The sequence below is a fragment of the Pseudorca crassidens genome, chromosome 5 (genome assembly GCF_039906515.1).
Source record: "Pseudorca crassidens isolate mPseCra1 chromosome 5, mPseCra1.hap1, whole genome shotgun sequence".
NCBI classification, from domain to species: Eukaryota; Metazoa; Chordata; class Mammalia; order Artiodactyla; family Delphinidae; genus Pseudorca; species Pseudorca crassidens.
Window position 1 is genome coordinate 30,184,479 of NC_090300.1, and position 27,319 is coordinate 30,211,797.

The 27,319-nt window shown below is 49.4% G+C and overlaps 1 protein-coding gene across 9 annotated transcripts in view; it reads right to left on the reverse strand.

The window, feature by feature from the left end:
* Positions 1 to 2,394: 2,394 nt before the first annotated feature.
* Positions 2,395 to 27,319, reverse strand: part of PXYLP1 (2-phosphoxylose phosphatase 1) — a 67,946-nt gene continuing 43,021 nt past the window's right edge. For 8 of the 9 annotated variants that reach the window (XM_067737661.1, XM_067737660.1, XM_067737666.1 and 5 more), the window contains 4 exons: positions 18,946 to 19,104; positions 17,465 to 17,591; positions 9,482 to 9,621; positions 2,395 to 4,769 (listed from right to left, as the gene is read on the reverse strand). In XM_067737661.1, the coding sequence (XP_067593762.1) occupies positions 3,832 to 4,769; positions 9,482 to 9,621; positions 17,465 to 17,591; positions 18,946 to 19,104 (1,364 nt within the window). In that variant the 3' untranslated portion in view covers positions 2,395 to 3,831. Of the gene's footprint in view, positions 4,770 to 9,481; positions 9,622 to 17,464; positions 17,592 to 18,945; positions 19,105 to 19,705; positions 23,154 to 27,319 lie in introns of those variants that run through there. The other variant, XM_067737664.1, reaches the window with a different exon arrangement.

The window sequence follows — 27,319 nt, forward strand, 5'->3', positions numbered from 1 at the left end:
AAGCCTCTGACACGGTGTGTCACAGTCCATGTGCTGTAAGTTTCACTGATGTCATTTAAACTTGGGTTAGAATCTGCACTTTGACTCTTCCTTTGAAAAGTGACTTCACCCTGATGAGACTGTTTCCTCATTGAATTAGGAGTAATAGGACCTCCCTCGGAGGGTTAGATTGATAGATGCTTGTGGGGTGGCCCTCCCCGAGGGAAGCAGGACCCCCAAAATATTGCCTTTACTACTGAGTTCTCCAGAAGCCAGGCCTCAGGCCACCCCTCCGTGAGGGGCTCTGCAGCCCTGGGAGGAGCTGTCCCGGGGATACCTTCTCATCAACGCCACTCTCAGCTGGCTGTAGGGCTTCACAGGCCCGGAAGGCCTGACCGGACGCTCTGATGAAGTGTCAAGCCTGAGCTGGCCACTGGGCAGGCACTGGTCTCCAGGATGCAACCCAGCGCTCAGTTCAGGGGCCTCGAGCAATGGGAGCTAACTAGTGCCCGGGCCAGAGCTCTGAGCGAGCCCCGATCAACGCGGCCTGCAGCGTGAACCCCAGCTGTCTTCTGCTTTCTACTTATGTTGTGTTTAAACACGCTTAGACTGCTCCACCTGTCCAGAAGGCTTTCTAAAGATTCAGAGAAACGGAAGCATCCCTGCCTATCCCGTGTCAGTCTCTGTGAGTTCTAGAAAAAAGGAATCACTCAAATCTTTCAAACATCTAATTCTGCTATAGCTACAAAGACCCTCAAATAGGCTTAACAGCAATTAAGGATTGCTGTTCTTCATTTCTTCATTTCAGTTCTTCATTTCTATTTCTAAGTGAATTTAGAGAAAGAATATGTACTCTACTCATATTAATCAACACATACAATTGCTGGTCTCTCTACTTTGTTCCGTGTACCTCAAAAGCCTTGTAGTCCTATGTTAGTACCTTGGTGTTACATTTTAATTTCATGCATTTTTAATGAAAATTTAAAAATATGTCTCATCTATATCATGAAATCATGAATTATGCCTATAGCTATAAAAGAGCTGCCCAGAGCTGCCCACCTTTCTTTCTCCTTCCTTCCCTTTCTTCCTTCCTTTCCTTCTTTTTCTTTCTTTTCCTTTTTCTTCCTTCCTTCTCTCTCTCCTCTCTTTCTCTCTCCCCCCTCCTCTCTCTTTCTCCCTCTCTCTCCCTCTCTCTCCCTCCCTCTCTCTCCCCCCTCTCTCCCCCCTCCCCCCCTTTCTCTCTCTTCCCCCCTCCCCCCCACCGTCTCTCTCTCTCTCCCTTTCCCTTTCTCTCTCTCTCTCTCTCCCCTGCCCCACCGCCCTCTCTCAATGTGGAACTCTCCAAGATATACTGTTATGGGAAGCAGCTTAATGAGAAATATATCTAAAAGACATATTGTTAAAGGAAACCTAAGCTGGGTGCTCAGTGTTTGTTTATGGAAATGAAATGTCTCAGAAGTTGATATTGAGGAGGATACTTTAATGCCATGCATACCCAATGTCTTGGGAGGCAAAACCTCTATCTACACTTTTAATGTTGGCTCTTATGCAAAATATCCACCTTTACCAACAGATGTTGCGAACTGACTTTTAAAACATCTTCTGATTCACCTTTATTTTTAAATCTCAAGCTGTGTGTAGCAGTTCTGATTCAGATAGATTGTGAGTGGGAACAAAAAAAAAACCTGCTTAGGCTTTAAATACTCGAGAGATAACACTCAATTTTCAGCAATAAAAGCAGCTCTGGGGGGCTTCCCTGGTGGCACAGTGGTTGGGAGTCCGCCTGCCGATGCAGGGGACACGGGTTCGTGCCCCGGTCCGGGAAGATCCCACATGCCAAGGAGCGGCTAGGCCTGCAACTCTGGGGATAAATTTTCACCCAGTCCAAGGCCACCAGCTGTGACACATCCTCTTGGCCACCGAGCCCTGATGCTGCTGTCAGAGAAGGAAGCTGCAGCCCCTCTGTGGCCCAGTGCAGGACTGCTGTCCCTTCCCATCACCCCTGAGGGCCCAGCTTGGCCTGTGGCTGGCCACACTAGGCTGGGGCCTGGCACTCCCTTACCCACATGTACTGTAGAGCAGCGGTCCCCAACCTTTTTAGCACCAGGGACTGGTTTCGTGGAAGACAGTTTTTCCACGGACAGGGTGGGGGGATGGGGGATGGTGCAGGCGGTCATGTGAGCGATGGGGAGCCACGGGGAGCGGCAGGCGAAGCTTCCCTCGCCTTCCCGCAGCTCACCTCCTGCTGTGCGGCCAGTTCCTAACAGGCTGTGGTCCGTGGCCTGGGGGTTGGGGACCCCTGCTGTAGAGCTTTCTAATTTAAAATGCTTTTGTTTATTAAAAAAAAGATAAATTAAAAAAACATATGAACTCACTTGAAAGGAAATAAAGTGACTTACAGGTACAAACCATGAGTTGTGTGTACGAGTAATCTTCAAAAATTTATTAATAGAAACGGATGTAGTCAAATGCAACACTGGACAAAAACCAAACAGAAAAGGCTGGAATACCAGCGACATCGGGGAATCTCACTTTATATTTCTTCGCACAGAACTAGCACCATTTTAGCCAGAAATCACAGACTTAATTATAATTGCTTCTAATATATAAAATACCTTATAAAGATTATTTATCTAGTAACAAACTTCTTCCAAAAACTTATTTAAAACTCAATTCAATGTACCATTTGAAACACGAAAATGGTTTAAAAATCGATCCAATTCTACTGCTCGTCGAAGGCAATGAGCCATAATTAGTTTTACTGGAAGAAAGTGCCTGAATTCAGCTTCTGGCTCCCTTCTAACCCCCAAGCAGATACAGTAAACTGAATATTTCAGAGGAATCAGAGCACATCTAAAACTCGTCTTAGAAAATATTTCCCTAGACTATAAAAATACTAAATGGAATACAAAAATTTCAGCATGTACAGCAAATAGACTACAGCAGACAAATATTTAAGACATACTCAGAACTATCTTATACCATCATCATCATGAACATCAAGGAATATTCTAATAATTTTTCTATGATTCATTTTGACTCAATGTTTATTTCCCCTCAAGTTGTGTTATAGTGTCGGATACAGACCAGATTCTGTGTTTCTAGCAGAAGTTACTGGAGGCACCACTGAATAATTCTGGGTATGCAACTGGTTCTCTCGCAAAGTGCTGCAAGTGCAATTGTAGTAGAGCCTAGCTTTTAGAACAGGGATCAGCAAACTACAGCCCTCGGGCCACACCTGGCCCAGTGCCTGTTCTATGCAGCCTAGGAACACAGCCATGCTTATTCATTCACATGCTGTCTGTCGCTGCCTTCAAGTTACAAGAGCAGAATCGAGTAGCTGTGACAGATGCTGTATGTGGCCTTTGACTCCACAAGGTCTACAATATTTACTATTTGGCCCTTTACAGAAAAAGTTTGCCTACTCCTATTTTAGATAAATCACTTCAGGAAATTGTTCACTGAACAAGGACAAGGTAAGACTGTCCCAGATGAAGAAGCTTCTGGCTGAGGTTTGCTGGTTCCATCATACAGTACCAAGGCAGATCAGAAGAACACATATGTGGACTGGCAGCTTTGGGTACTGCCGCATTGTTCTGGCATCCTAAGCAAAGTCTGGCTATGATAAAGTACCTTCCTTTCTCTGTGAACTGGCCATTGTGTACCAAGTAACTCAAGTACCCAATTACAGCAACATATTCACTGTTCAACCCTAAATCTATGTGGCCCCCAAGCATGATTTCCGGCCTTTAAAAATCACCTTGTACCCTTAGCAACCAAAAGAACTAGAAGTGGACCTTTCCCATCCCTCTGTATTGGCATAGATTCTGTTAGCACCGCACCACGTACCTTTTAGGATCCTTCCCTGTGACACGCGTCAAAATAATTAGTGCTACCACTACCCAGGGCCACGAACATGTCCCTTTTGACAAAGCGGACGAAGTTTTCGAGGGGGCACATGGGCTTGGGAGACCGCTTGTGGTGATCCTGGCAGAACGAGGTGTGGAACGTGACATCGACACCGTCGTAGAGAATCCGGACGGAGTGCTCGCCGGGCTTCTCTCTGTCTTGCCAGAGCTCAAAGATCAACCTGGCCGCGAACCTCGGGAACCTGGCTTCTGTAAGGCCCAAGGCACTGAGAATCGGGGCCAGAGTGACGTCGTGAGCAGAGGAGAGAGCAAAGAGCTCTTCCTTCTGGCCCTCTGCCGCGCGCCGCATGCGGCCCACGGTCTGGTTCAGGATGGGGTGGGCGCCCAGGAGCGCGTACCCCAGATACAGTTTCTTCTCCCGCCTCTCGCTCTCGTCCTCTATCTGATGCCTCTTGATCACCTTGAAGTGCTCCATGTTAACACAGCCATTCCTGGTGCAGGGGAAGCTGACGTTGTGGCAGAAGAGGCAGAGCATGGCGTCTATGGGGTTGGCAGCCCGGAGCTGCTTGGTGGAGGTGTCCACGATCCTGGCCATCTCCTCGTAGGTCCTCTCCAGCTGCCTGTTTTTCAAACGCAACAGGTACTGCCGACGCTGCTCCTTTTCTAGGTACTGGTTCCTCAGTGGGCAGTAGCAGTTCCCGGAGCAGAACAGAGCGCTGGGCTGGTGCCGGAAATAAATCTTCTTCCAGTCAAAATCTGGGAGAAAGCCATAAAGCAGAGCCAGCCCACTCTGCAGCGTCCGGCTTTTGCCAGTGGTCTCTAAGCGAAGATGCTCTGTGGACCAGTCACTGGGCAGGAGTCTGTGTTTCTTCAGGTAGACGTCCCTCAGCAGCTGGCCATTCTGCAGATGCTGCACAACCCCTGAAACACAAGAGTGCCACACGCTTGCCTTGCTACCAGCTTAGCAGAAGGAACAGCACGGGGAGTCGAGGCCCGTCCAACTCTGGAATGCTTTAGACGGCGAACGATTACGTCCTCGAGTCTGGCCCCCAGTGCGTGGAAGCCCCGAGAACGGGCTCACGTCAGCGTGCCAAAGGAGCCCCTCAGGGTTATCCACGAAGGGACGAGCAGAGCGGGGCCCGGTCCTCTGGACCCACGCCTTTCTGGGAAGCACAAGGACCCTTTATCTGCCTTGATTCCTCCCTTCTGACTGGTCCCTCCCCTGGAGGAGGGATGTGACTGGCGGGGCTCAGAGGGTAGGAACGATCGTACTGGTGGACGTCTAGGAGGTAACTGGCAGGGGCCTAAGGAGAGCTTTCTCCCTCCTGTGCTGGGACAAATCATTCCTCGGTGTGCCCGGGGAGTTCATGGAAATCTGTCAGGCAAGGAGAACAAGTCACTTGCTGGCTGCCTAGTCCCCTCACCCTGGGGACGTCCCCTCCTTCACACCATCCTCCCTACTGTCCCAGCTGAAGGCTCTCTGCTCACCTTCTGGGTACATTCTGCCCAATCCTGCTAGGGCTTTACCTGCTCATCAGCAAGGATACTATCTCTGTATGGATCTGGAATGATCACCCAGATACTCAGAATATTTGGGGAAAAAAAAAAAAGCAAACTGCAGAACAGTATGTTTATTATGCTGCTTTTAAATAAAAATGAGGGGGAAATAAGAACGTGTATTGGCAGCTGTCTGTGTTTTGCACAGAAAATTTTGCGAGGATGCACAATGGTTACCTGGGGATGATAGGGGCACAGACATGGGGGGGGGAGGTGGAACATGGGTAGGAGCGTGAATTTTAAGTTTACCCTTTAGTTGTCATAGTTTCGAACTACACACAGGAACTATACCACAGTATAGTATCTTGAAAAAAAAAAGGAAAAAACTGCAAAAGTCTTATCTTCGAGCAGGAGAAGGTGGTCCAAGATGAAAGCAAGCTCACCCTGCAGCCAACAGGATGTTGGGATGGAATTTCAGTGCAAGGTCTGCATTCTCCGAGAGTGTCGATCACAGGCAGGCCCTATGACCAGTAATGCCACTTATTCAGATGCCCGAATGGTTTGAAAAGCCCCACCACAAAGATGAGAGGACTTCAGGCTGAAATGCGTGAGACAGAGGGAACGGTGTTGGCCCAGGAAGGGGAATAGCTCAGGAAAAAAAAAAAAGAAGGGTGTGTAGGTCCTACTTTGAATGAAGAGTATTGACAGCAGAATCCCCTGAGAGATCTGGGCTGGGGCAGGTCTTCGCATTTCCAAATGACCCGCATAAAGGGACCAGCCATGAGTGACAAACATCCAGAATGTGTGTCTGCCCCCGTTCCCCTCTGGGCCTACCCTGTATTCTGAGGCTATGTACGTTAAGGCTGGCGCGCTGACTCTGTGCCAACCTTTCTCCTTTAATCCTCACGAAAACCCAGCAAAGAAGGTATATTATCATTATCCCCCTTTTCCTTATTTTACAGATGAGGAAACTGAGGCCCAAGCCATTCACAGTTAAGACGTGGCCGAGCAGAACTCCAGCCCCTGCCCCAGCCCAACCTTGTGCTCACGTCACCTCCTCCCTACATGTTCCTGCAGAAACACTACCCATTCGGGGCTTCTCCTTCTCTCCAAACACGGCCTGCATCTTCATGCCTCTGTTCACGCCCTTCCCTTTCTCTTCCCAGTGAAATCCTCATCCTGGCTCCAATACTACCTTCTCTGTCTCCCTCCTCCTCCCCCACTCCCCAGAGGTCCAATTAATCATTCCCTCCTGTTTGCACAGGCTGCTGGACCGCTAAGACAACAGCTGCATACATTGAGCCTAGCATATGCTAGCACCGTGCTGGGCGCTTTACACATGCTGTCTACTGCAGCTTGCCACCAGCGCTGTCGGGAAGATGTTACGAGCCCTGTTTCACAGGTCTGTCTACTCCAAAACCCGTGTTTACTCTGTAAGAGCCTGCGACTCGCAGCAACACCCTCAGGGGTCTCCATGCGCTGTACCACTGCAGCTGCAGGTTCCTTTAGGACAGCACCTCAGTCATCCAGCCACCGCCCCTCCCCTACATGCGGCAGCTGCCAAAGCATCTGGGACAGAGTAGGCACTTATGGTCAGTCGCATCTTACACAGCTCCTGTGCGGTGCCCAAAGTGTGCCACTTACAAATGATGATTCTAACAGTGATGTGAAATTTCAAATAGAAGATAAAAGTGACCACTCAAAGAGAACGCGGGAATAGGAGCAAACAACCGCAAAAATGATTTCTAGGGTAACACTAATTTAGAAAACGATGATGATCACAGGTCAATGGGGAAGAAAGGTTAGAATGAATAGCTGCTCGATGCAGTTACCCTGACTTCCTAGCCAGCTGACGGACACTGACCCTCAAGGACCCCGTCAGGTTCCCTCAGGAACTTGAACGTGTAAATTCATCTACACGTGGCTAGGACTGTCTCTGTTGACAGACACACAGCAAAACCACAGAGGTAGGGACAGACAGCTTCTTTATTGCTGGTACCAGTCTCTGAGGTCTGGTCATATTCTTGCCCTTAAGAGTCTGTGAGTCACCCTGAATCTTTATAATAAATGTCCTTTTTCCGCTTGAGTTGGTTTCTATTACTTGCAATCAGTGGTTCTAGACAAGCACGGTTCTGCCCTCAGGGAGGGTTTGGGTTATCACAATAATATGCGGAAGTACGTTCCCCCATCCCTCGTGGGTGGGGTCCAAGGGCCAGACAGTCTTCACAAGGAACTGTTTTCTGTTCCACGTAACTTTTGAATGTATAAGACATTCCCTCATGTGAAAACCCTGTTTAAATACTTCAATCTCAAATCTGGTCGTTTGTGTCTATAAACACAAAAACATTTTTGCATAACATTAACATCCACTGAATTTTCCAGAAATGCAATATAAATTAAGGGACACGTGTCTTTTGTTTTGATCACAACTTGCCAAAAAAATCATGTCCTGACACGGAGTAGTAGTCACCAATACACATCCCTTGATCAGTCTGCATTTGTAGCTGTGACACACATCAGTCTACACTGAAGTGCAAGCAATTGATCATTTCATCCTATTTTCTAACAAAGGTGCGCTCAGGCATTTATGCTGAGATATACAGAATTATGTAATAAATTAGCTTCCTGTTGTTTCTACTTCATATTACAATTAGGGTGCCTGACATAACTGTTTTTTAAAATTATGTATATAGAAAAGTTATACTCGAATTTCACTTCAGGATAGTTCAGGGAGCACCACAAAACACTTGTTAATAAAAGGGGGTGCTGGATCTGGTAGGAGGAGAACTCCTGTTTTAAACTAATGCAGAGCTTGTGCACGTGAACTAATTAGCAAGAGCTTTTGACAAAACTCCTTATTCAAGGCTAGTCCTCCAGAGACTTAAGCTCGCCCCACTCTGTCATTCTGTATCCCCAATAATAATGGCTTTCAAAACATGGCGAAACCAACAGGGCCAAGTACAGGACAGAGACCTTCCTTCCATCAAAGCTGAGGTCCTAAGATGCTGGTGGATCAAGAAACAGAACGTAGCCAATCGGTCGCCTTGATTCCTCCAGAAAGGCTGGTGGCCACACAAAAGTCCTTTAAGGTCCCAGACTGAGGAAGTAGGAAGCTGGAACCTCTTAGGGGACCACCAGTTCCTTCTCGTACCGACAAAGGTGACCCCACTGTTAATCACCAACCTATGCTGACAGTGAACTGGCAGCACAACCGTATCAACAGGGCTGCGGAGGGAGAGATGGGTTTCTGTGAGGCACACACAAGCCAGACAAACGCCATGCTCAGTGGGGCTCCGCCATATGCGTGTCTCCCTGAGATCTGCTGCATTGAAACCTTTCAGCTCTTTTGTCTGAAGTAGCTAAGAACATGGGACTGGTTACATGAGTCATGGCCCATTCACAGTGGAATAATATGAAGCTGTCAGAAATGACGTTGTTGATGAACATTTATTGATAGGGAAAGATGATCTCAACATATTGTTAAGTGAAAAAGTAGGTTACAAAACAGTGTTTAGGAAGATACCACCTGTGAGAATGAGTGTGTGTGTGTGTGTGTGTGTGTGTGTGTGTGTGTGTGTGTGTGTACGCCCACGAGTGCATGCAGATATAAACACAGGAAGAAAGATTATTCATTTCTTTGGTGGGATTATGAGTGCTTTAAATTTTCTTCCTTTTGCTTAATTGTCTTTCCTGCTTTCTCTTCCATGAACATATATAGCTTTTGTAATAAGAAAAAAGGTTGTTTTTTTTTTTTTGCGGTACGTGGGCCTCTCACTGTTGTGGCCAGAGTGTTGCGGAGCACAGGCTCTGGACACGCAGGCTCAGCGGCCATGGCTCATGGGCCCAGCCGCTCCGCGGCATGTGGGATCTTCCCGGACCGGGGCACGAACCCGTGTCCCCTGCATCGGCAGGCGGGACTCTTAACCACTGCACCACCAGGGAAGCCCAAGAGGTTATTTTTAATATTTAGAAATCACATGTTGAATCAGATACCTTGGTGAGCACACAGTTGCTTGAGGTGCTGGCCCTACTCACCCCTGCACCCACAGCGTCTTTCCCAGGAGGCCCCGATACACGCGTCCGCCAAATACAAGAGCAGGTGGGAGACTGAGTCGGGGAGGGGCAGCCCCACATACCTGTCTGTGTGAGCTCCCCCATCTCACACAGCTGGTGGCTGGGATAAAGAGGCAGGGAGTGCAGGGGGCTTTCGAAAGAGGCTCCAGATCCCTTGGACATGTGACTCACGAAAGCCTCCAGTTTAGGGTGATACGGTTTCCTAAAGAGGCAACACAGAGAGAGTTAGTGGTTAGCGTGCTCCAAAGCCGTCCGTGACGATTTCAGCCTCAGCAAGCAGGACCCCAAGTGAGCCAAGACCTTTTTCACCCACAATAATAGTACAGTCCAGTTTCAAGATTACCTGCCCGCTGCCACCTACACATAAAATCCCCACTCCGAAAGGCCAGCCCGAGACCCCGCCCTCCAGCGAAGGGCCCATCATCCTCAGCACCGTGGGAGTCAGCATTGACCTCATCCACCCGGTTCCCCAGGCCGCCCCACTCCTGTCTCCCCCTCCAGGAGGCCACCAACCCCCGGACCCAAGGCTGCGGGTCCTCCTCAATTTCTCCCTCCCCTGCGCCCTGCACATGTGTCCTCCTAGGCTTCTCTGCCCCCCTCTCCTGTATCCCTGCATCCCTGAGCAGGGTCTGCCTCAGTCAGCCTCTGTCTGGATGGCATGGGCCCCTCCTTGGCCTGCCTGCAGTCACCTCTTACCTCCTCCACAGCCAGTGAGGTCGACGTAGAAGGCAACCCCGACTGTCACTGCTCTTCCACGGTGCCAGCTTCCCAAGAAGCCACGCACAGCCGTCAGTCTACTCTGGCCCTGCCTCACGTTGAGGCCCAGGGCTCCCTAATGCTGTGCTCTGGCCACGCACAGCATATGCCTTCTGTGGGCCCTGCACACCTGTTCTTTCATGCTTCCAAGACTTTCCACATGCTGCCTCTTCCTCCTAGAAAATGCATCCCGACCTTCACTGGGGTAACCCTTAATCCTTAACTTATGTGACCTCTGGAAAATCTCCTGTGAAGAAAATTAACTGATTAAGATAACCCAGATCTCCACAGCTCACTATGCAATTTGCACATATCGTATCTCATTGCATGTGGGGTGGGGACGAATAGTGAAAAAACAAAACAACACACCAGGTTATTTATGATATCTGACATTACTTACATTTCTGCCATGAAGTACACATGGTAAATCAAGATTTATTGTTCTAGTCACTAAGACACAATTTCCTGGAATAATGAAATGACCCATGAATATATACACAATTTCCCTGAATAATGAGATGACCCATGAACATATACACATTTTCTCTGAATAATGAGATGACCTATGAGTACACACACCTTTTCTTTAAATAATGAAATGGCCTATGAACGTTTATACATTTCCAGCTGAACAGAGGTGGACAGATAGAGCAGTTCCCGACTAAACTAAATCAGCACGAAAAGAAGCAAAGATAAATTGTTTAACGGCAGACCCCCGCTGTCTGAAAGCCTAATTAACTCTGGCAGTGTTTTACAATGGCTGCCAAAATGGGTTTATCTTTCAAAAACATAAAGCTAAAAAAAACAATCCATTCCAGAAATATGTTTTAAAATTAGAGGATGCTAATCCTGACATACAGTATATAGTCTAATAAATCACCCTGGATTGCTATAGGGCATTATGGCTTTCCATAAAAACAGAGAATGTGTTATTCTCCCTGAGGCTAAAACACATAAATATTTGCAAACTCTGAAATAAAATGTCCAGACTGATGATGAGGCCGCCAAAACAAATCCACATAAACGAAGGCTATCCATCAACAGGAGTCAAATGTTTTGCTCCGGGCCATTATTTCAGGTTGGTGACGTTTGAGGAGCTAAGAAAAGCTTTGCTACCAGTTTTAGAAATGAAATTTCACTCCTGAAAGTTTTCAGGGAATCTGACTCCTTAATGGTGCATTAATATCTAACTGTATTCATGGAAACTCGTTTTTGATATGGAAAGATGACGATTCGTGGAAGAAAAACTTCACTTACGGAAGAGAATAACAAAAGACTTTTAATCAGGAAGAGGACCAGGTAACCTGAGTCCCTGGGCCTGTCCTGGATCTGAATGACCAGACCCTGAGGCAGGAGACAGACGGGCCCCAGGCTGAGCAGCTGAAGTCTGTCCCCTGTGGACAGATACTCCAAGATAAAGACAATGGCGGGAGCCAGGAGGAGCTGAGTCCTGCCGAGATCAAAGATAAAGAGACCACTTATTTCTCATTCTGGAGGTCAAGGAGACCCCCAAGCTACGCATGTGCAGAAAGGATCCTCAGGGGAGGGGGTGCTAGACCATAATGTGTTCTGTCAACTTCTCAGGGAACCTAGCGCCCGAGTCCATCTTGGCTAAAAGATGCACGTGCACCCAGGGTAGGGCCCTGAGCCAGACGAGATATGGACTCAAAGCCAGACAAAGCAAGATGATTGGAAGGAAACGCAGAACTGCCTCCATATAAGTGATTTAACCCACCCCAAAAGCCCACGGCTCTCTTTCTCTCTCTCTGAGCCCGCCCGTGCTTTCTCCGCGCCTATCTTCTCTCCTGATAAACACTTTACTTGCCTCACTACTTTTTGTCTCTTTGCTGAATTCTTTCTTCAAAGCAGGCCAGGGCAGCACTGTGGCCTGGGTTCGATCCCCGGTCAGGCAACTGAGATTCCCACTTCAAGCTGACACAGCCAAAACCACCCGAGATTAGTCCCGCCTACTGCATCTACTGCTCCATGCCTGCAGTGGAGAGGGTACCTAGCGCATGGTAAATACCTCAGAAGCACACGGAAATGATTTCAACTGGGAAGTGCCCCAACCTTCGATGCTTCAAGAGAAGTCCAAGCCTTCTTAATCTGTAGCAACGAATATGGCAAGTTCCCACAGTGTTTATTAAAGTATCCAGATTTTGATGGAAATATTAAAAATAAAGGCTGTTGTGAGTGAGACTGTTACTTGTAACAGACTCTCTTTGACCAGATTTTCATCTCCTCTGAACCCTCTTCCCATCCAAGCCTTGACCTCTGGACTTTCATTTTCTTTCGATTTATATCTGTCTTTGCATTGCCCGTTTTCAGCAAAAATCCTGCTAAGTCTGTTTAGCCAGACTCTCCCACTTTTGATATCTGATCACCCTTGATACGTGATCAAACTCCTCACCCCCGGTGGTATCTGATCACCCTGGTCTGCCTTCAGCAAGAGTCCCGTGGAGTGAGTTTAGCCAGAACCCCCTGACCCCAGATGTCTCCTCATAGTAATTCCCCATCCACTGACCCACACCCTGCTCCTGGGCTATAAAACCCCACTTGTCCATGCTGTATTTGGAACTGAGTCCAGTTCTACCCTTCTGCATTAACTCCTGAATGAGATCTGTTTTTACCACTTTATCTGTTCTCTGGCTCTGTTTTTTCTTTAACAGCTATATACTAAAATCTATCCTCCTCTTCTTGGCAACTTGGTTAGAGCCCATTTCTGAAGTCCTAGTGGTCAGGCAGAGCCACGTGACTAAGTATTCTCCAGTGGAATGGAAGGATGTATGCCAGTCTGTGTTTAGGCTTTCAGATCACGGGCGTGCCCCCTTCACACTCTCTCCCTTCCTTCTGGCCGCTATTCAGGCACTGCAGCAACCCAGGTTCAGTCACGTAGACATGCCTAGGGCACGGTGGGAGCAACAACCTGGAAGGAACCTGGGGCCCTCAATGACCAGGCAAAGCCAAGTTATACAACCTGGAACACTCATCTCAGACCTTCCTGCAAGAGATAAACTTCTATTATCTAAGGCAATGCATTCTTGGTTCTCTTTTTTATTTTTTGGGCGCACCACGCGGCTTATGGTTCACGGACCAGGGACTGAATCCAGGCCCACAGCAGTGAAAAGCCGAGTCCTAACCACTGGACCACCAGGGAATTCCTCCTTGGTTGTCTTAGTATAGCAGCATGCAGCCCAGCCTTACCCTGACCAACACAGAAATGATTATATCTGTGATGATGAATTTTTCTTCAGGAAAAACCCACGTTACTGTATTCTCATTGGAAATCTATTTTCATATTGAAAATGGAAAGAACCAGCAGTGCTACCATCTTAAGCCTTCAAACCATTCACTTCAGAGGTCTTGTTTACATTTTTATATGCATTTTCACACCTATTTATGCCACAAAGCATACGTGGAACCCCAAGACTCATCTACACACCTGTAAGAAAACTTAATGTGCTTTAGCCATAATCTGAGCAACTACTGAGTTCTGTACAGATCATTAAGACAAGCAGAGAAGAGGTATAAGACCAGTGACACTGTTACCAGGAAACACAATTCAAAAACGCTTATATGGCTAGAAACCATAACAAGTTCATAGCATGGATTTTTACAATTTATGCTAATTAAAGAATTTATTATTTTATATTATTAATAAAACGAAATTCTAAAAAGATAAACTTAGTATACCTTTCTCAGTCTTTAGCTTTCTGGACCTTTTCGCTCTGTTTGAGGTGATTACCCACCCCCTCCCCCTTCCTGAAACTCTGCTTCCTCAGCTCTCATAACATCGCTCTCCTGCCTCCTTCCTGTTGCAACTTCTCCATCTCCTCCTGGGACCCTCCTTTCTCTCCGTGCTGTAATTGGCTGGTGCTCGTATAGGGCTCTGTTTTTGGCCCAGAGGCTCTGTATGGGATACCGTTCAAGTCCACAGCTTCGGCTGCCATCTACCTGCTAAACTCTCAAGTCAACCTCTACCTCCCGGCCAGACAACGTTCCTGAGCCCCACGACTACTCACGAGGAGGCAGCTTCCACTACAAAGACTCTGAGAGTCGTGGAAGGTGTCCTTAGGAAGGGAAACACTGGGGTGTCCGGCTCCTGCTGGTTCAGCTCACTGCACGCCCGCCGCCAGCCCAGACAGTGTCCTTCACCAGACGGGAGTAATGGGCACAATTCAGGACGCTCCGCCTTTGAGGAGGCCATAAAAATTAATAATTCGTGAAGCCGAACTGGCACCTGGGAAGGCAGCAGGCACAGCTGGTGACCCAGATCCCACAGCCCCAGGGGGTTCAGAGGCCCAGAGTGGGTCCCCTTAGCTGGGGGTCCTGCTCACTCTTACACTACATGTGCGTTTATAATGACAAGTCAACTTTCATTGTTATAAAAGATGGAATTCATTAAATGCCATTAATTAATTAAATATGCATACTCCACCCACTTTCTATAAACGATTCAAAGTAGCTCCTAAAAACACAGAATGTATTTGTATGAAATAGAACTGACCAAAAGACCGAGGCCAGGGGGAAATGAGGCAGAGGCAGCAGGGGCAGCTGGTCTCCAGGAACCGCACCTCTCAGCCGGGAGCTCCAGAAGTGGCCCCGTCAGGGCTGTGGCAGAACGAGGGACCCCGGGACCCGACCTGGCCCTGTGACCACGACCGCTCAGAGAGGAAAAGAGGCCGGGCCTGGGAGATTCCAGGCTGCTTTGGTAAATGAAACACCATTTCTCAAGCTCTCAGTGGGAACCAGGCTCTCAGCGCTTTACTCCATCACCTTAGTAGACTTCACGAGGATGTTTTAGGGGAGGTACGGTAAGTCCCCTACATACGAACCTCCGAAGCTTTCAAAGATGCGAACGTACGTTCGCATGTCCGATCACGTAAGTTAGTTCACGTGTCTGGTGTCATCTGTAAAACTTGGGTACCTCGGCTAACTCTGTTGGACTTACGAACAAACTGGACTTACAGACGCGTTCTCAGAATGGAACTTGTTTGTATGCAGGGGACTTACCGTATTACTATCCACATGCTCTCAGACAGAATACTGAGGCTCAGAGAGGTGAAGGGATTTGCCCTACATCAAACCGGTGACAACGGCCTCAGAGGATTTCATGGTCAAGACTCAAATCTCCTATGATAGATACACGATAGGCAATGATGACCTGTGATTCTCACTGGGCTCCTGAATTCATTCTGCAACCAACCCAGTCCAACAACTATTACATGCCAGGCTCGGGCTGGGCACCAGTGATATGGAAGGTATAAGACTCAGTGCCCTGAGGGGCCGGTGGTGCAGGCAGAGCACAGACAACGATGCTGAGAGGACAAGTCATCGAGCACCAGCAAGCCCACTGGAGGCCTGCATGCCGCCCGGCGGCCCTGCCCACTGGGCCCTTCCCTGGGAAGAGCCAGGTGGCCCTCAAGCCCTCGCAGTGCTTAGGGACCTCTCCAGCAACAGCAGACTGGCCTGGGGGGGCAGACCCATTCTCACGTCTGGGTACCCGAAGCCCAGCCAGAGAAAGGCGAGTAGAAGCTGCGAGCTGCCGGCTGAAGCGTGGTACCTCCCACAAAGCCCTTGAGGCTGCTCTGGGTCCGGCCAGCTCAGCAGCCTAGTGGCCCGCCTGTCCCCGGGCTGTTCAAAGTCCTGTACAACGGCAGGACTGTGCCAGTTGTTAACACGCTGACACTCTGCTGCGCCCGAAGGAGCAAAGCCACTCCCCCCAGCTGCCCTCCCTGTGTCCTCCCGCCACCCTGGATGCTCCAGCCCAGAAACTAAAGGGCTAATACCCAGCACAGCAAGTGGCCTCCACCCTTGCCTAGTCCTAAGCCAGTTAAGGTCTGGTCGTTACGTATTCTGTTCTGAGATTCTTCCCTACGTCCCCCTTTCTCAGGTTGACTGAGGCAGTGGTGGTGCCTGATACAAGCAGAGAATCCCTGCTGACGCGCTGGGAGAGGTCTCCTAGAAGGCGTACCATCTCAGGGGGCCTCGAAGGAGCTTTGGAAGGGGGCCAGCAAGCCAAACGGCAGGTGCAAAGGCCTGAAGGGTGAGGGGCTGGCAGGCAGTGGTTGGCAGGGGCCGAGGGTCCCAGCAGAAAGGCCAGCACAGAGGGCTAGAGACGAGGAAGAAAGCCAGGGACTGCCCGGTGCTCTGACACGGGCTGGACTCCATCCAGGGTGTTTCCCAGCCCATGGGACACAAGGACATGCATCCGTATTTGCTGAACACAGAAAAGACGTAAATCCCCAGGCTGCGAGGCTCGTGGCCTCCAGCAGGAAATGAAAGCCTAGAGTCACATGGTATTTCGTGATGTTTTTACATAAAATGGTTCACTTCATCTTCCCCTTGATATTAGACAGCAAGAAGGCTGAGATGCAAAGGGTTAACCTGGAATTCCCGGGTCCACACTGCAGTCCACTGTGAAGGGACAGCCTGGCTGCAGGGCTGCAATCCATGGCTCCACCCGGCTGGCGCTGCTGGGGCGGGCTGGCACCCAAGGCATTCCATCAAAAGAACGTCATCCCCACAGAGCACTTCCCCCGCCTCCGCTCCTCATTCAGTAAACTCTGCTTGGGAGGTTATGCGTCCCCTGACACATTTGCTGAGGCCTGGCCCATCACTTTATTGCTAACTGTGCCTCTCATTGTAGAGCCATGCCATGTCCACATGCACAATTTCTACTCTCTTTTCAAGTATTTTTCATCGTAAGGGCTCTCAACCAAGGGCAGGCTGTCCCTACTCCTGTGAAGAATGAAAAGGTTGAAATAAATGTCTTCCGGTTGTGGCTTTGCAACTGGTAATGTGCATCTCCTTATCAACCCACTTATTCCTCACCCCATCCCTGTCCGGTCAGCAGCGTTATCCCCATTTTAGACACAGAAGGCTGAGGCTCAGAGAGCCTAAGGGACATACCTGCTCCCCTCAATGGAACGGCCACGCCAGGGTCCGAGGACTCCTAACCCAGTGCTCACTGCACCCCGTCCCAGTTGTTTCTCAAACTGAAGAATAGCAGGGTGGGAGACTGCAGATAGCAGGCTGGCCTGGGCTGAAATCTCAGTTTATCTGCTGTGTGGCCTTAGGCAGGTGTTCTCACGTCTCTGGGCCTCTATCCTCTCAACTGTGAAATGGGATTCCCCTGCAGGAGTGTTCTGACGATCAGACTCCTGGCAAGCAGTACTCACTGGACAAGTGTAGGCCACTCCCCAATTCTGTAATTCTCCGGTCAGCCTTTTAATTTCAACAGAGGCAACAGATTCTTGAAAATGGCTTTTAGGAAAACTGCAACTTACCTGTTAGCCACCAGAGTGCAGTCAATTTCTGGGCGCTTCGTTTTGGGAATGACATACAGGGGGTACCTGTCCCCGTGTCGAATGAACACATGCACTGAGACCAGCTTAAAATGATGCGGAGCGTGACCTGCGAGAGAGAAGCACACTGTCTGGTTATCACCCAGGAGATGTCCATCCCTTTGACCTCGCAGAGGAGGGGAGGGGTGACCGTGGTGGAAGGGTGCTGAGCTGGGTGGGAGGCCTCTGACCAGCCTCACCGGGCAGGGCACAGGAACGTGAGAGGGCTGCTTATGCCCCAGCCCCCTGGAAGTCATGGGGAGGCTCTGGGGTGTGGTGGGGGTCACCTGACCTCCAGTGAAACGTGGGCAAGACTATTCATGTAATGGATAAAGAAGATGTGGCACATATATACAATGGAATACTACTCAGCCATAAAAAGGAACGAAATTGAGCTATTTGTAGTGAGGTGGATGGACCTGGAGTCTGTCATACAGAGTGAAGTAAGTCAGAAAGAGAAAGACAAATACCGTATGCTAACACATATATATGGAATCTAAGAAAAAAAAAAGGTCATGAAGAACGTAGAGGCAGGACAGGAATAAAGATGCAGACGTAGAGAATGGACTTGAGGACACGGGGGGGGAGGAAGGGTAAGCTGGGACGAAGTGAGAGAGTGGCATGGACATATATACACTACTAAATGTAAAATAGATAGCTAGTGGGAAGCAGCTGCATAGCACAGGGAGGTCAGCTCGGTGCTTTGTGTCCACCTAGAGGGGTGGGATAGGGAGGGTGGGAGGGAGACGCAAGAGGGAGGGGATATGGGGATATATGTATACATATAGCTGATTCACTTTGTTATGCAGCAGAAACTAACACAACATTGTAAAGCAAAAAAAAGACTATTCATGTAGCCTCACACACATCCACAGACTAGGGGAGGCCCACAGAAGTACTGGAAACAATGACTTCTTTAAATCTCACTCTCGTAAAACACAGCAGGCCACAAACAGATAAATATTCCACATCGTTCTTTGATACACTTTCAACAAAGCAAAACTCAACATAGAAATCATATTTTCCTACACCTTCACTTCAAGACACCAGCAGGGCATGCTGTGGAGGTCCTAAGCCTAGAGAGAGCCCGCCCGGGAAAGGAGTTAGCTGAGGATGACACCCTAGGGCCAGCCAAGGCCACCTTTCCATCTCACTGCTGTCTCACTGATAATCAGGATGATGGCAAACATTTGTGGAGGGCTCATCATGAGCCTCGTGCTGCTCAAAGAGGTCACTTAATCCTCCCAGCAGCCCTGTGAGGAGGGACGGCAAGTTATGCCCATTTTACAGACAAGGAAACTAAGACCTGGAAACTCATTCAAGGACACAGCCTGGTGGCAACTGCAAGCTTTGGGCCCTAGCCGTCTAGCTCCTTAGATGCTGGTTGAAGATGGTACCACGCTGGGCAGCGCAGCCAGGCCTACCTTCCATGCTGCGCTCGGCCACACGTGGAATGTTGCAGTACAAAAGGGCTTCGTAAACGGGGTCCGTCACGGGGGGCTCCGTCACCGGGTCAGGCATGATCCTCTTTCGATTCTTGCCAGTGACTCCATTCTTAGCTGCCGACACTGGGATCAGGTGGACTGCAGAGAAAGCAAAGCAGGTCACGACACACATGGTCCTGGGCGGGGGGCGGGGATAGGGTGCACAGGCCAGCTAGACAGGCCCAGAGGGCAGCTGGATTTTCACCGTAACTATCGACTCCCTCAGAATTAGGCTGGACTTCAATGTAGCAAAAAGTCAGCTTCAACTGTTTCTTGAGCCCCCTCCAAGCCCTGCCTCTTTCTCTCAATGCCATAATCCTTTCCTTATCAGTAATTATCTACACAACACCAGGTGGGCCCCCCAGAGAGAGGGGGCCTCACCCATGGTGGTAAAGGAAGAACTTACACACTAACTTCATGCAACCCGATTACTTCGTTCTGAACAGCCTCTGAATTCTGGTAAATACTAAGGAGGAAAACCATCACCTATTGAGTGCCTATAAAGTGCTGGACAGGTGTCTGACGTATCTCATTTAATATTATCTGCTTTGCACTTTGTGGGCCCCTGAGCCCAAGCACAGGCATCCGCTCATTAATCCTCAAGAGACCACTTTACAGAGCAGAGAGCCAGGGGTCCAAGGGGAGGCTGAGACAGCTGCCCAAGGTGTACACGGTGGATGGAAAGCCATCTCAAGCTCACCTCTCTGCCTCCAGACCAGGTTCTCCCCCACCGTCTGCTGGACCTGCAGTCTGTTCTGTTTGTCCATCTACTGCTCTTTCTGTTGGTGAACCACTCCTTCCCTCGCATGTGGTTCGGGTGAACTGTCAATCACATCGTCCTGCCTCCTTGAGAGAGGTACACTACAGACACGGGGAAAGGGGCTCCTTTTCTCCCGGACGCTGATCTCTAAGAATGGAAACCTGGGGCTGCCCCAGCCATCTGTCGCTCATGGGCAGCCTCTGCAGTGGAAGAAAATGAGGCTAAGTAGAGATAAGCCAGACCAACAAATGAAGAGAGTTATCAGAAAGAGGAAGGAAGACCTGAGGACATCCACCCTTCGAGCCCCTGGGTCCAGAGGTGGTCAAAGTGTCCATTAGATGTTCCAGTTCTGTAAGTTGAGAAAGTCGTCTTATTTCAGCTAGTTTGAGTTGGGTTTCTGTTACTTTCAACGAAATGAGTCCTGGTTCATACACTTTATCAATTATTTATAAGCAGATGTAAGTCCATCTTCTGGGTCAGTGGTCCCCAGTCTTTCTAAGAGTTCCCAATTTGGAACTCCCTACAAAATAACAGTTGGACTTTTAGCATCGCCAACTGAGGAAATACACAGAAATAGGTGTGCCCATGAATCATTTAACTTCTAAAAGGCTTATTAATCATCATATAATATATATGCATACATTTGAACGACAGCTAAAACAGGGCCCAATCCCCCGTCTAAGTCCACTTAAATTCCCTAGCTACTCCTACAAATTCTTCTGTAAATATTTAAAACTTCCCTTTGGCAAACAGACGTCATAAACAAAAGTAAAAGATAAGCAATCCACTGAGAGGGAAATATTTGCAACATATATTACAAGTTATTAATATCCAAAGTGCACAGATCTACAACTGAAAAATCAATAAAGGATATAAGCAGGCTAATTAAAGAAAAATAAATACCAATGGCAATAAACACATGACAAAATGTTCAACATTATACCTACTTAAAGAAATACAAAATAAAACAATAGGATATGATTCACCCCCACCTCACCAGACTAAAAATTCACATTTTAACAATAATATCAGTACTGGCAAGGGTGTGAAACCTACATTTCCATATACTGCAAGTGAGAGAGGAAACTGGAAGGACTTTTCGGAAGAAGTATTTGGCAGTCGCCACTAAAATGTTACATGTGCTTTATCCATGACCCCATTATTCTACCTCTTGGAATCTATTCGACAAAGATATCAATTCCCATCACCAAGACGTATGGCCAGAGAGATTCACTGCAGCGCTGTTTATAACAACAACAAAAAAAGGGAAATGACCTAAATATCTTTCATCAGCAGAATAGAATGTTACATCCACAGTGGAATATTCTGCCACAGTTAAAAAGAATGGAAAAGCATCAAAGATAAATGCAGTGAATAAGCCAAGTCACTGGATATCTATATAAGCCTTTTTGTGGAAAGAAAAAATTAACCATAAACGTATGAATATACAGGCACTCTTATTATGTAAATGAACAGAAAAATGTCTACAAGGACATCTATCACAATGCCTTTGGGGAATGGGTAGAATGGGGTGTGAAGAAGTATTTTCACTTGTTTTTCTGTAACTGTCTATATTGTTTTACAAATCCACGCACGTACATATGTAGATATGGGTTAACAATAAGCATATGTTACATATATTCTATAGGTATAGAAATAGATGCATATTTCTATCATGTCTCGATATACTTTTTTTTCAATAAGCATATTTTCGTTCATTACTTATGATAAAACAACAACCACAGAGCTAGAGCTGGCCCTTCAACAACTCAAATTAGCCCTCTGACTGGTCCTAGAGGCACTTTCTTCCTAACAGCTAGAAGGCCCCAGAACTGCTAATACTAGCTCTGGTGTCCAGAGGTCATATACCATGGGAGGATTTGTGCCAGATCAAGAGAATGATGAGAAGTAGATGTCCTAAGGCAGTATGTCAATGACCCAGCCCTTCCGGCTGTGCTGCACCCCCCTCAATCCTTTACTCTGCTCTGTTATAAAGTGGTACCAGGTTCTGGCCCCTTAGCCATGCCTGTGGGCAGACTCCCTTTGAGTCTGGGCCAGGGAAAAGCGAAGCTAAGGAGACATGATAATAATATGAGTGACACAGGGACAGAGGGGCATGGTTCCCTGCACATCCCAGAGTCCCCACAGTTTGCTGGCTTATCTGAGAGCACATGGGGTTAGGCTTGTTGGGGCTGCCACCTGGGAACTGCTATAAGCTGAATGTTTATGTCCCCCCAGATTCACATGTTGAATCCTAACTACCAAGGTGATGGTATTTGGAGGTGAGGCCTTTGGGAGTGATATGGTCAAGAGGGTGGAGCCCTCATGAATGGGATTAGTGCCCTTATAAAAGAGACCCCAAAGATCTTCCCCACCCCCATTTCTGCCATGTGAGGTTACAGCAAAAAGATGCCTTCTAGGAAGTGGGCTCTCACTAGACACCAAATCTGCCAGTGCTTTGATCTTAGACTACCCAGTCTCGAGAACTGTGAGAAATAAACTTCTGTTGTTTGTAAACTAGCCAGTTTACGGTATTTTTATTTAGCAGCCCAACAGACTAAGATAGGAACCACCCACAACTCAAGGAAGCAATGGTTTGAAAGCCACAGGTAAAGAAACCTTCCATCCAGAAAGTTTTTATCTGCTGCTTCCTCTGGCATCTGGGCCTCTGGGTCAACCTCGCCCACTAGCTGTTGAAATTACCTTCCACTGTTTCGCACCTTCCTGAGTTACCAGGACACAGCGTCAGTCCATGTGGGGTCCTTTGAAGGGTCCTCGAGATGCCAGACAATCAGGGGAAGTTCTGATGCATAGAGGCCACGGGGTGAGACGTCTCCCCAGTTCCATCTCCCTACGTCCCCTCCCCTACCTTGGTTCTCATTGTCCTGAACTGCTCAGAGCTGCCCCCATTCCCACAGGATGCTTTTCAGGATGTTTCCCTCCTCTTGCTTATGCCTCTAACCTCACCCCAACCTCTGTTTCCCAGATCTGGCTAACTCCATAACTCATCCCAGGGGTCACCTCCTCCAGGAAGCCCACCCCGAATCCCCAAGTAGTTTGGACATCCCCCTTCTATGAGCCCACCTGGTTCTTGCTGCCCTCCTAGCTCACACTACAGTACATGTAAGCAGAGGTGCCCACAGTTTATCAACTCGCCAACCCAAATGTCCAGAGGGCCAGAACTACGCCTCTTTCAAGTTTATATTCCCCCAGCAACCAGCACAGGGAAGGCCCTCCATAAATACTTGTTGAATTAAAGGTCTGCCCTGAGCCAGGCACTGTGCTCCATGCTTCTGGTGAAATACCTTCTTGAATCCTCATGTGGGAACACTAAGGGAAAGCAGACACCTGACCAGCCCAGGGGCTGGGGATCTTCCAAGCAGGTTTCCTCGAGAAGACACCCAAGCTGGGACTGAAAGGCAGAAATGAAGCTGGCAACACGGGGAAGAGGAGAGGAGGAGGAGGGAGGACAAACACAGCAGACAAGAGGCAGCAGGCTGGATCGAGATACCTCTGAAGCCCGGTCCAGTTGGTCCCACCGGGGCTGACGCGCAGGGATCCGGGGAGAGGTCGGCTGCAAAGGAGCAGACCTGGGCTGGAGGCACCTCTGCCCCGGCTGCTGCCTGACTTGCCCATTAGGAGTCCTGGGCTTGCCTTGTTCATCTCAGAGGGGGCTGTGGGGCAGACTCGGGGGCTGGGGAGCAGATTCCACGCCTAGGGCCTGGCGCTGCAAGATACTGCTTCTCCTGGCAGGCCTCCCCAGCTCCTCCGATGCCCTCAGGACAAGTAGGAGCTCTGCTGATCCCACGCAGATGACAGCAGCTCAGAAGAAAAAAGGACTGTGGGAGCGTCAGAAGAACAGTGGCAGGCAAACAGATCGAAGGATAACAAGTTTCATCATGTCGGTGTAAAAAACCCCATGAACCTAGATGAGTGCCCTGGGACCCCAGTATCACTGTGGCCAACATGAATTACAGAATAGGAGACGCCTTTAATTGATAATTAACTCAGCACCAATGGGCACGCAATTTCTTTGTGGTGCGATTTCCCAGCAGAAGAGAACACTTCATAAGCTACCCCGTGGATACGAGTCTCTCCCATTTACGTCTGCTTTACCTGCTCATCTCACCTACTGTCATTTTCATCCTGTCCTCACATCCATAAACCTTCTTGTATACGAAGATGCCAGCGAGGTCTCAATGTCAAATAATGGCCGAGAACATGACCTCTAAAGCGGTTCCCTGGGCCCCCTCACTCGTAAAGGCAACCAGCAAACTTCTTAGAAGCACAGAGTAAAGCCATCAGGTGCTGTTTCACGCAGGCCCTCCCCGTCTCACCCGCACCCTCCCCAACGTGCAGAGGATGGGTCCATGTGCCTCATTAGCAGACATCCCTGCAGCTGTGACTAGAATTCGAGCCAACTGGCCCACGCTGCTTTTTCCAGCCTTAGACTTCATCAGGGAAGAGCAACCATCAACGAGGCAATGGACCTCAGGCAGAGGCAGGTCAAGGGACTGGCCTGGGGTTCCACAGCCTGTAAGCCAGGCCTGCTGACCTGCCAGGCCGGGCGTTTATGCATCTCCCATCCAGCCATCCAGCATTTATGGAGCACCTGCTGGGACGTCCTCAGAGAATAAAAGGCTACGGTCTCTGCCCTTCTGCAGGAGCTTACAGTCCAGTTGGGGAGGGTGTTAAGAGTGCTCGAGAAGAGCCTCAGGTGAAATACGGCCTACCAGCAAGTCTCTGCCCAGCAGCCAATGCTATGAACGTGTCTGGAGAGAGATGTTTCATCCAATGATGATTTGCTTCTTTTAATTTTTATTTATTCTATTGACGGCCCCACGGAAGAGAGGAAAGGAGAGAAACAAAGAGTCCAGGGTCAGGGTCAGATCATGACTTAATTAGCACAGGCCGCTAGGCAGAGGGCTCCTTCCTGTCTGGCCTCGGGCCTCAGGCCCCCTTAGTTACTTCCAGATGCCCAGCGATGCACACAGTCAGCGGGTCATGTTACAGCCAGGTGTGTGCAGCCAGCTCATTCCCTGGGAGTCACTCTGACTTGCATGAAGACAGGCCAGTGCCTCTCCTCCAGGGTACTAAGCCGGTGCCCACGGCCTCCAGCTCTTCACTCCATATGGGGGCTCTGGCCCAGGGCAGAGGACAAGAACCCACCTGCTTCCTGGCCTTCTCCCAGCAGCTCTAGCCTGAATAACCCGCTGTATGCAGGCCTTTACAGGAAGATTTTGACGGAGCACTGTGGGCCCACGCCTGGATCAGGGCACCACCCCTCCTTCCCTTCAGTGGGTGGCTCCTCTCCCATGCCAATCCTGTGCTGTGGTGGGCGTGGTCATGCGCCTCTTCCAGGACCCTCCCCTTGCTATCCTGATGGCCCCAGGGATGGGACCTGGCAACTAGCACACTGTGCCAATAAAGGCCCTTTCCAGGAGAGAGAACTTCCCCATGTGGAAGAGTCAGTTTTACAGGGAGTCAGGTGACCTCGGAACCCGCACCTCCTGCCATCCCTGCCTTAGTTGTTTAGTTATCCTGCTGTTGTTTAGTTGTCAGCTCTTCCTCTGATTACACAGACACCCTGGCAGGTTGCAGACAGGTGTCAGGGATCCACAGGTGTCCCAGGGCAGGTGGGCAAGTGTTGGCTGACCTCTGTCTCCACGGCTGTGCGCTCAGCTGCCCCAGAGGTCTCACCACTGACTGCGCCGGCAAAGAATCTTGTGGGGCCGACGTGTGGCCCCAGCACCTGCTTTTCACCTTCCTAGCTCCACAGCTTGCCTCATGCCTGCTGGGACCTCAGCCCCGGGCTGGTCACCTGCCTAGGTGACTAGAGTCACCTCCTCCTTGTGCCACTCAAGTCTGTCCTCAGTCAGCCCTGGGGCCACAACTCCCTTAAATAATTCTGCTTATCCAAGATGGTGGCTTCTCATAAGTTAAACACCCCTAGTCCTGTCTCCTGATGTCTCCGATTTCTTCCTCCCAATAGTCCAAAAGGCTCTTGAATTCTCTCCTTCACTGGCCTGCCAAAGAAGAATGATTTGCTCTGACAGGTAATTCCCACAATTCCCTTTGTGTTCCTCAATCCACTAAGGCGTCTTTAATGCCCTTTCTGTCTCCAGCCTGCACTGAATATAAAAATGTGTGTAATTCCCAAATAAAAACCAGAACTACACCACAAGAGCCCACAACAGGGTGGGGCCGCATGCGGCCGAGGACTCAGTTCCTGTCCTAGGCTGTCTGCAAGCTCTTATCTCCTCCCTGCCTGACCTCCTTCTGACAACTGAGACCCAAGTCCACAGGACGGCCAGACTGCAGGGGCAGGAGACCCACTGCGACCTGAGCCTGAGCGCAGCTGCGGACTCCTGGAGGAGCCAGGAAACCTCACACTCCTATGGGACCACTGGTAACTGGCCTTGACCTAACCGGGTCCCCTGGGGTAGATGCTGCGAGCACCAAGGACAAATCATGACAGAGACTAGAAATCAGAGAGATGTTCAAGACAGGTCCCCTAACAGAGCTACGAAAAGAACCTCAGACATCCTTACCCAACTCAGGGCCTGGATCCCCTCTACCTTACCTTTGAGAATCTGATAAGAGCTACCAATGATCTTCCCCCTTGAAAAAGGACTGCATACACTTACTTTTAAATTTGATTTCTGGGGGTTCACAGCACCCCTGAAGCCATGTGAGACAATGCAGATATCCATGTACTCAGGCTAAGAACTCAGTGTACCTGGAAGTAGGTTTCCAATGTCAACGCCCTCGAGAAGAGATTTTTCTCTTTTTACAAAATGAAAAGGGATCTTTACAATTCATATAAACCCATGTTCATCCTAAAATAGCTATCGATACTAAGGTATAAAAAGAAGTGAGTCACATATATTCTTCCCACCCAGAGAACCCACAGTGAATGGTGCAGCGTGCGTGTGGCTGCATGTCCTGCCAGAGGTGAAACTGTGCTCCTGTCCCTGCTCCGGTGGGAATGGTGACAGGGTCACTATGGCCCAAGGACACTGTTCCCCCTTCCCCAAGAGCAGAAAGTTTTCTGTGTCTCAACGGTCTGCACCCCACTGAGGCCACCAAACCACCTGCTCAGAAAGGTGGGTCAAGGCTGGTCATTTGCTTCTGTGAAAAGGGTCAAAGGGAAGAGCCGTCAGGTGGGTGGGAGAGCCTTGGGGAGGCCACCTCAGTGAGAGACCACGCACTGCGGGGGGCAAGGGGGCCTCAGGTATCTGGACGCTGTGGAGACTGGCCATCTCACTCTCTGCTAGATACCTGAGACCGGGGAGAAGCAGAGCAGGGTTCCAGGTTCCCCAAGAGGCAAAACCCCTGGCCAGTGGCGTCTAGCCCCTCAGATGATACAGAAAAAAGAGGGAGGGAGACAGGGAGGGCAAGAGGTGATGCCGGAGCCCAAAACAGTTAATTCAGAGAGGGCCCTGCATTGTGGCGAACTCCCTGTCCCTCCCACTCTGGGCGGCCTGGCTCTGCCGGGCCCCAGTGAGGCGTCGTGTGCCGGGGCCACGCTGGCAGGAAGGATGGTGAGACTGT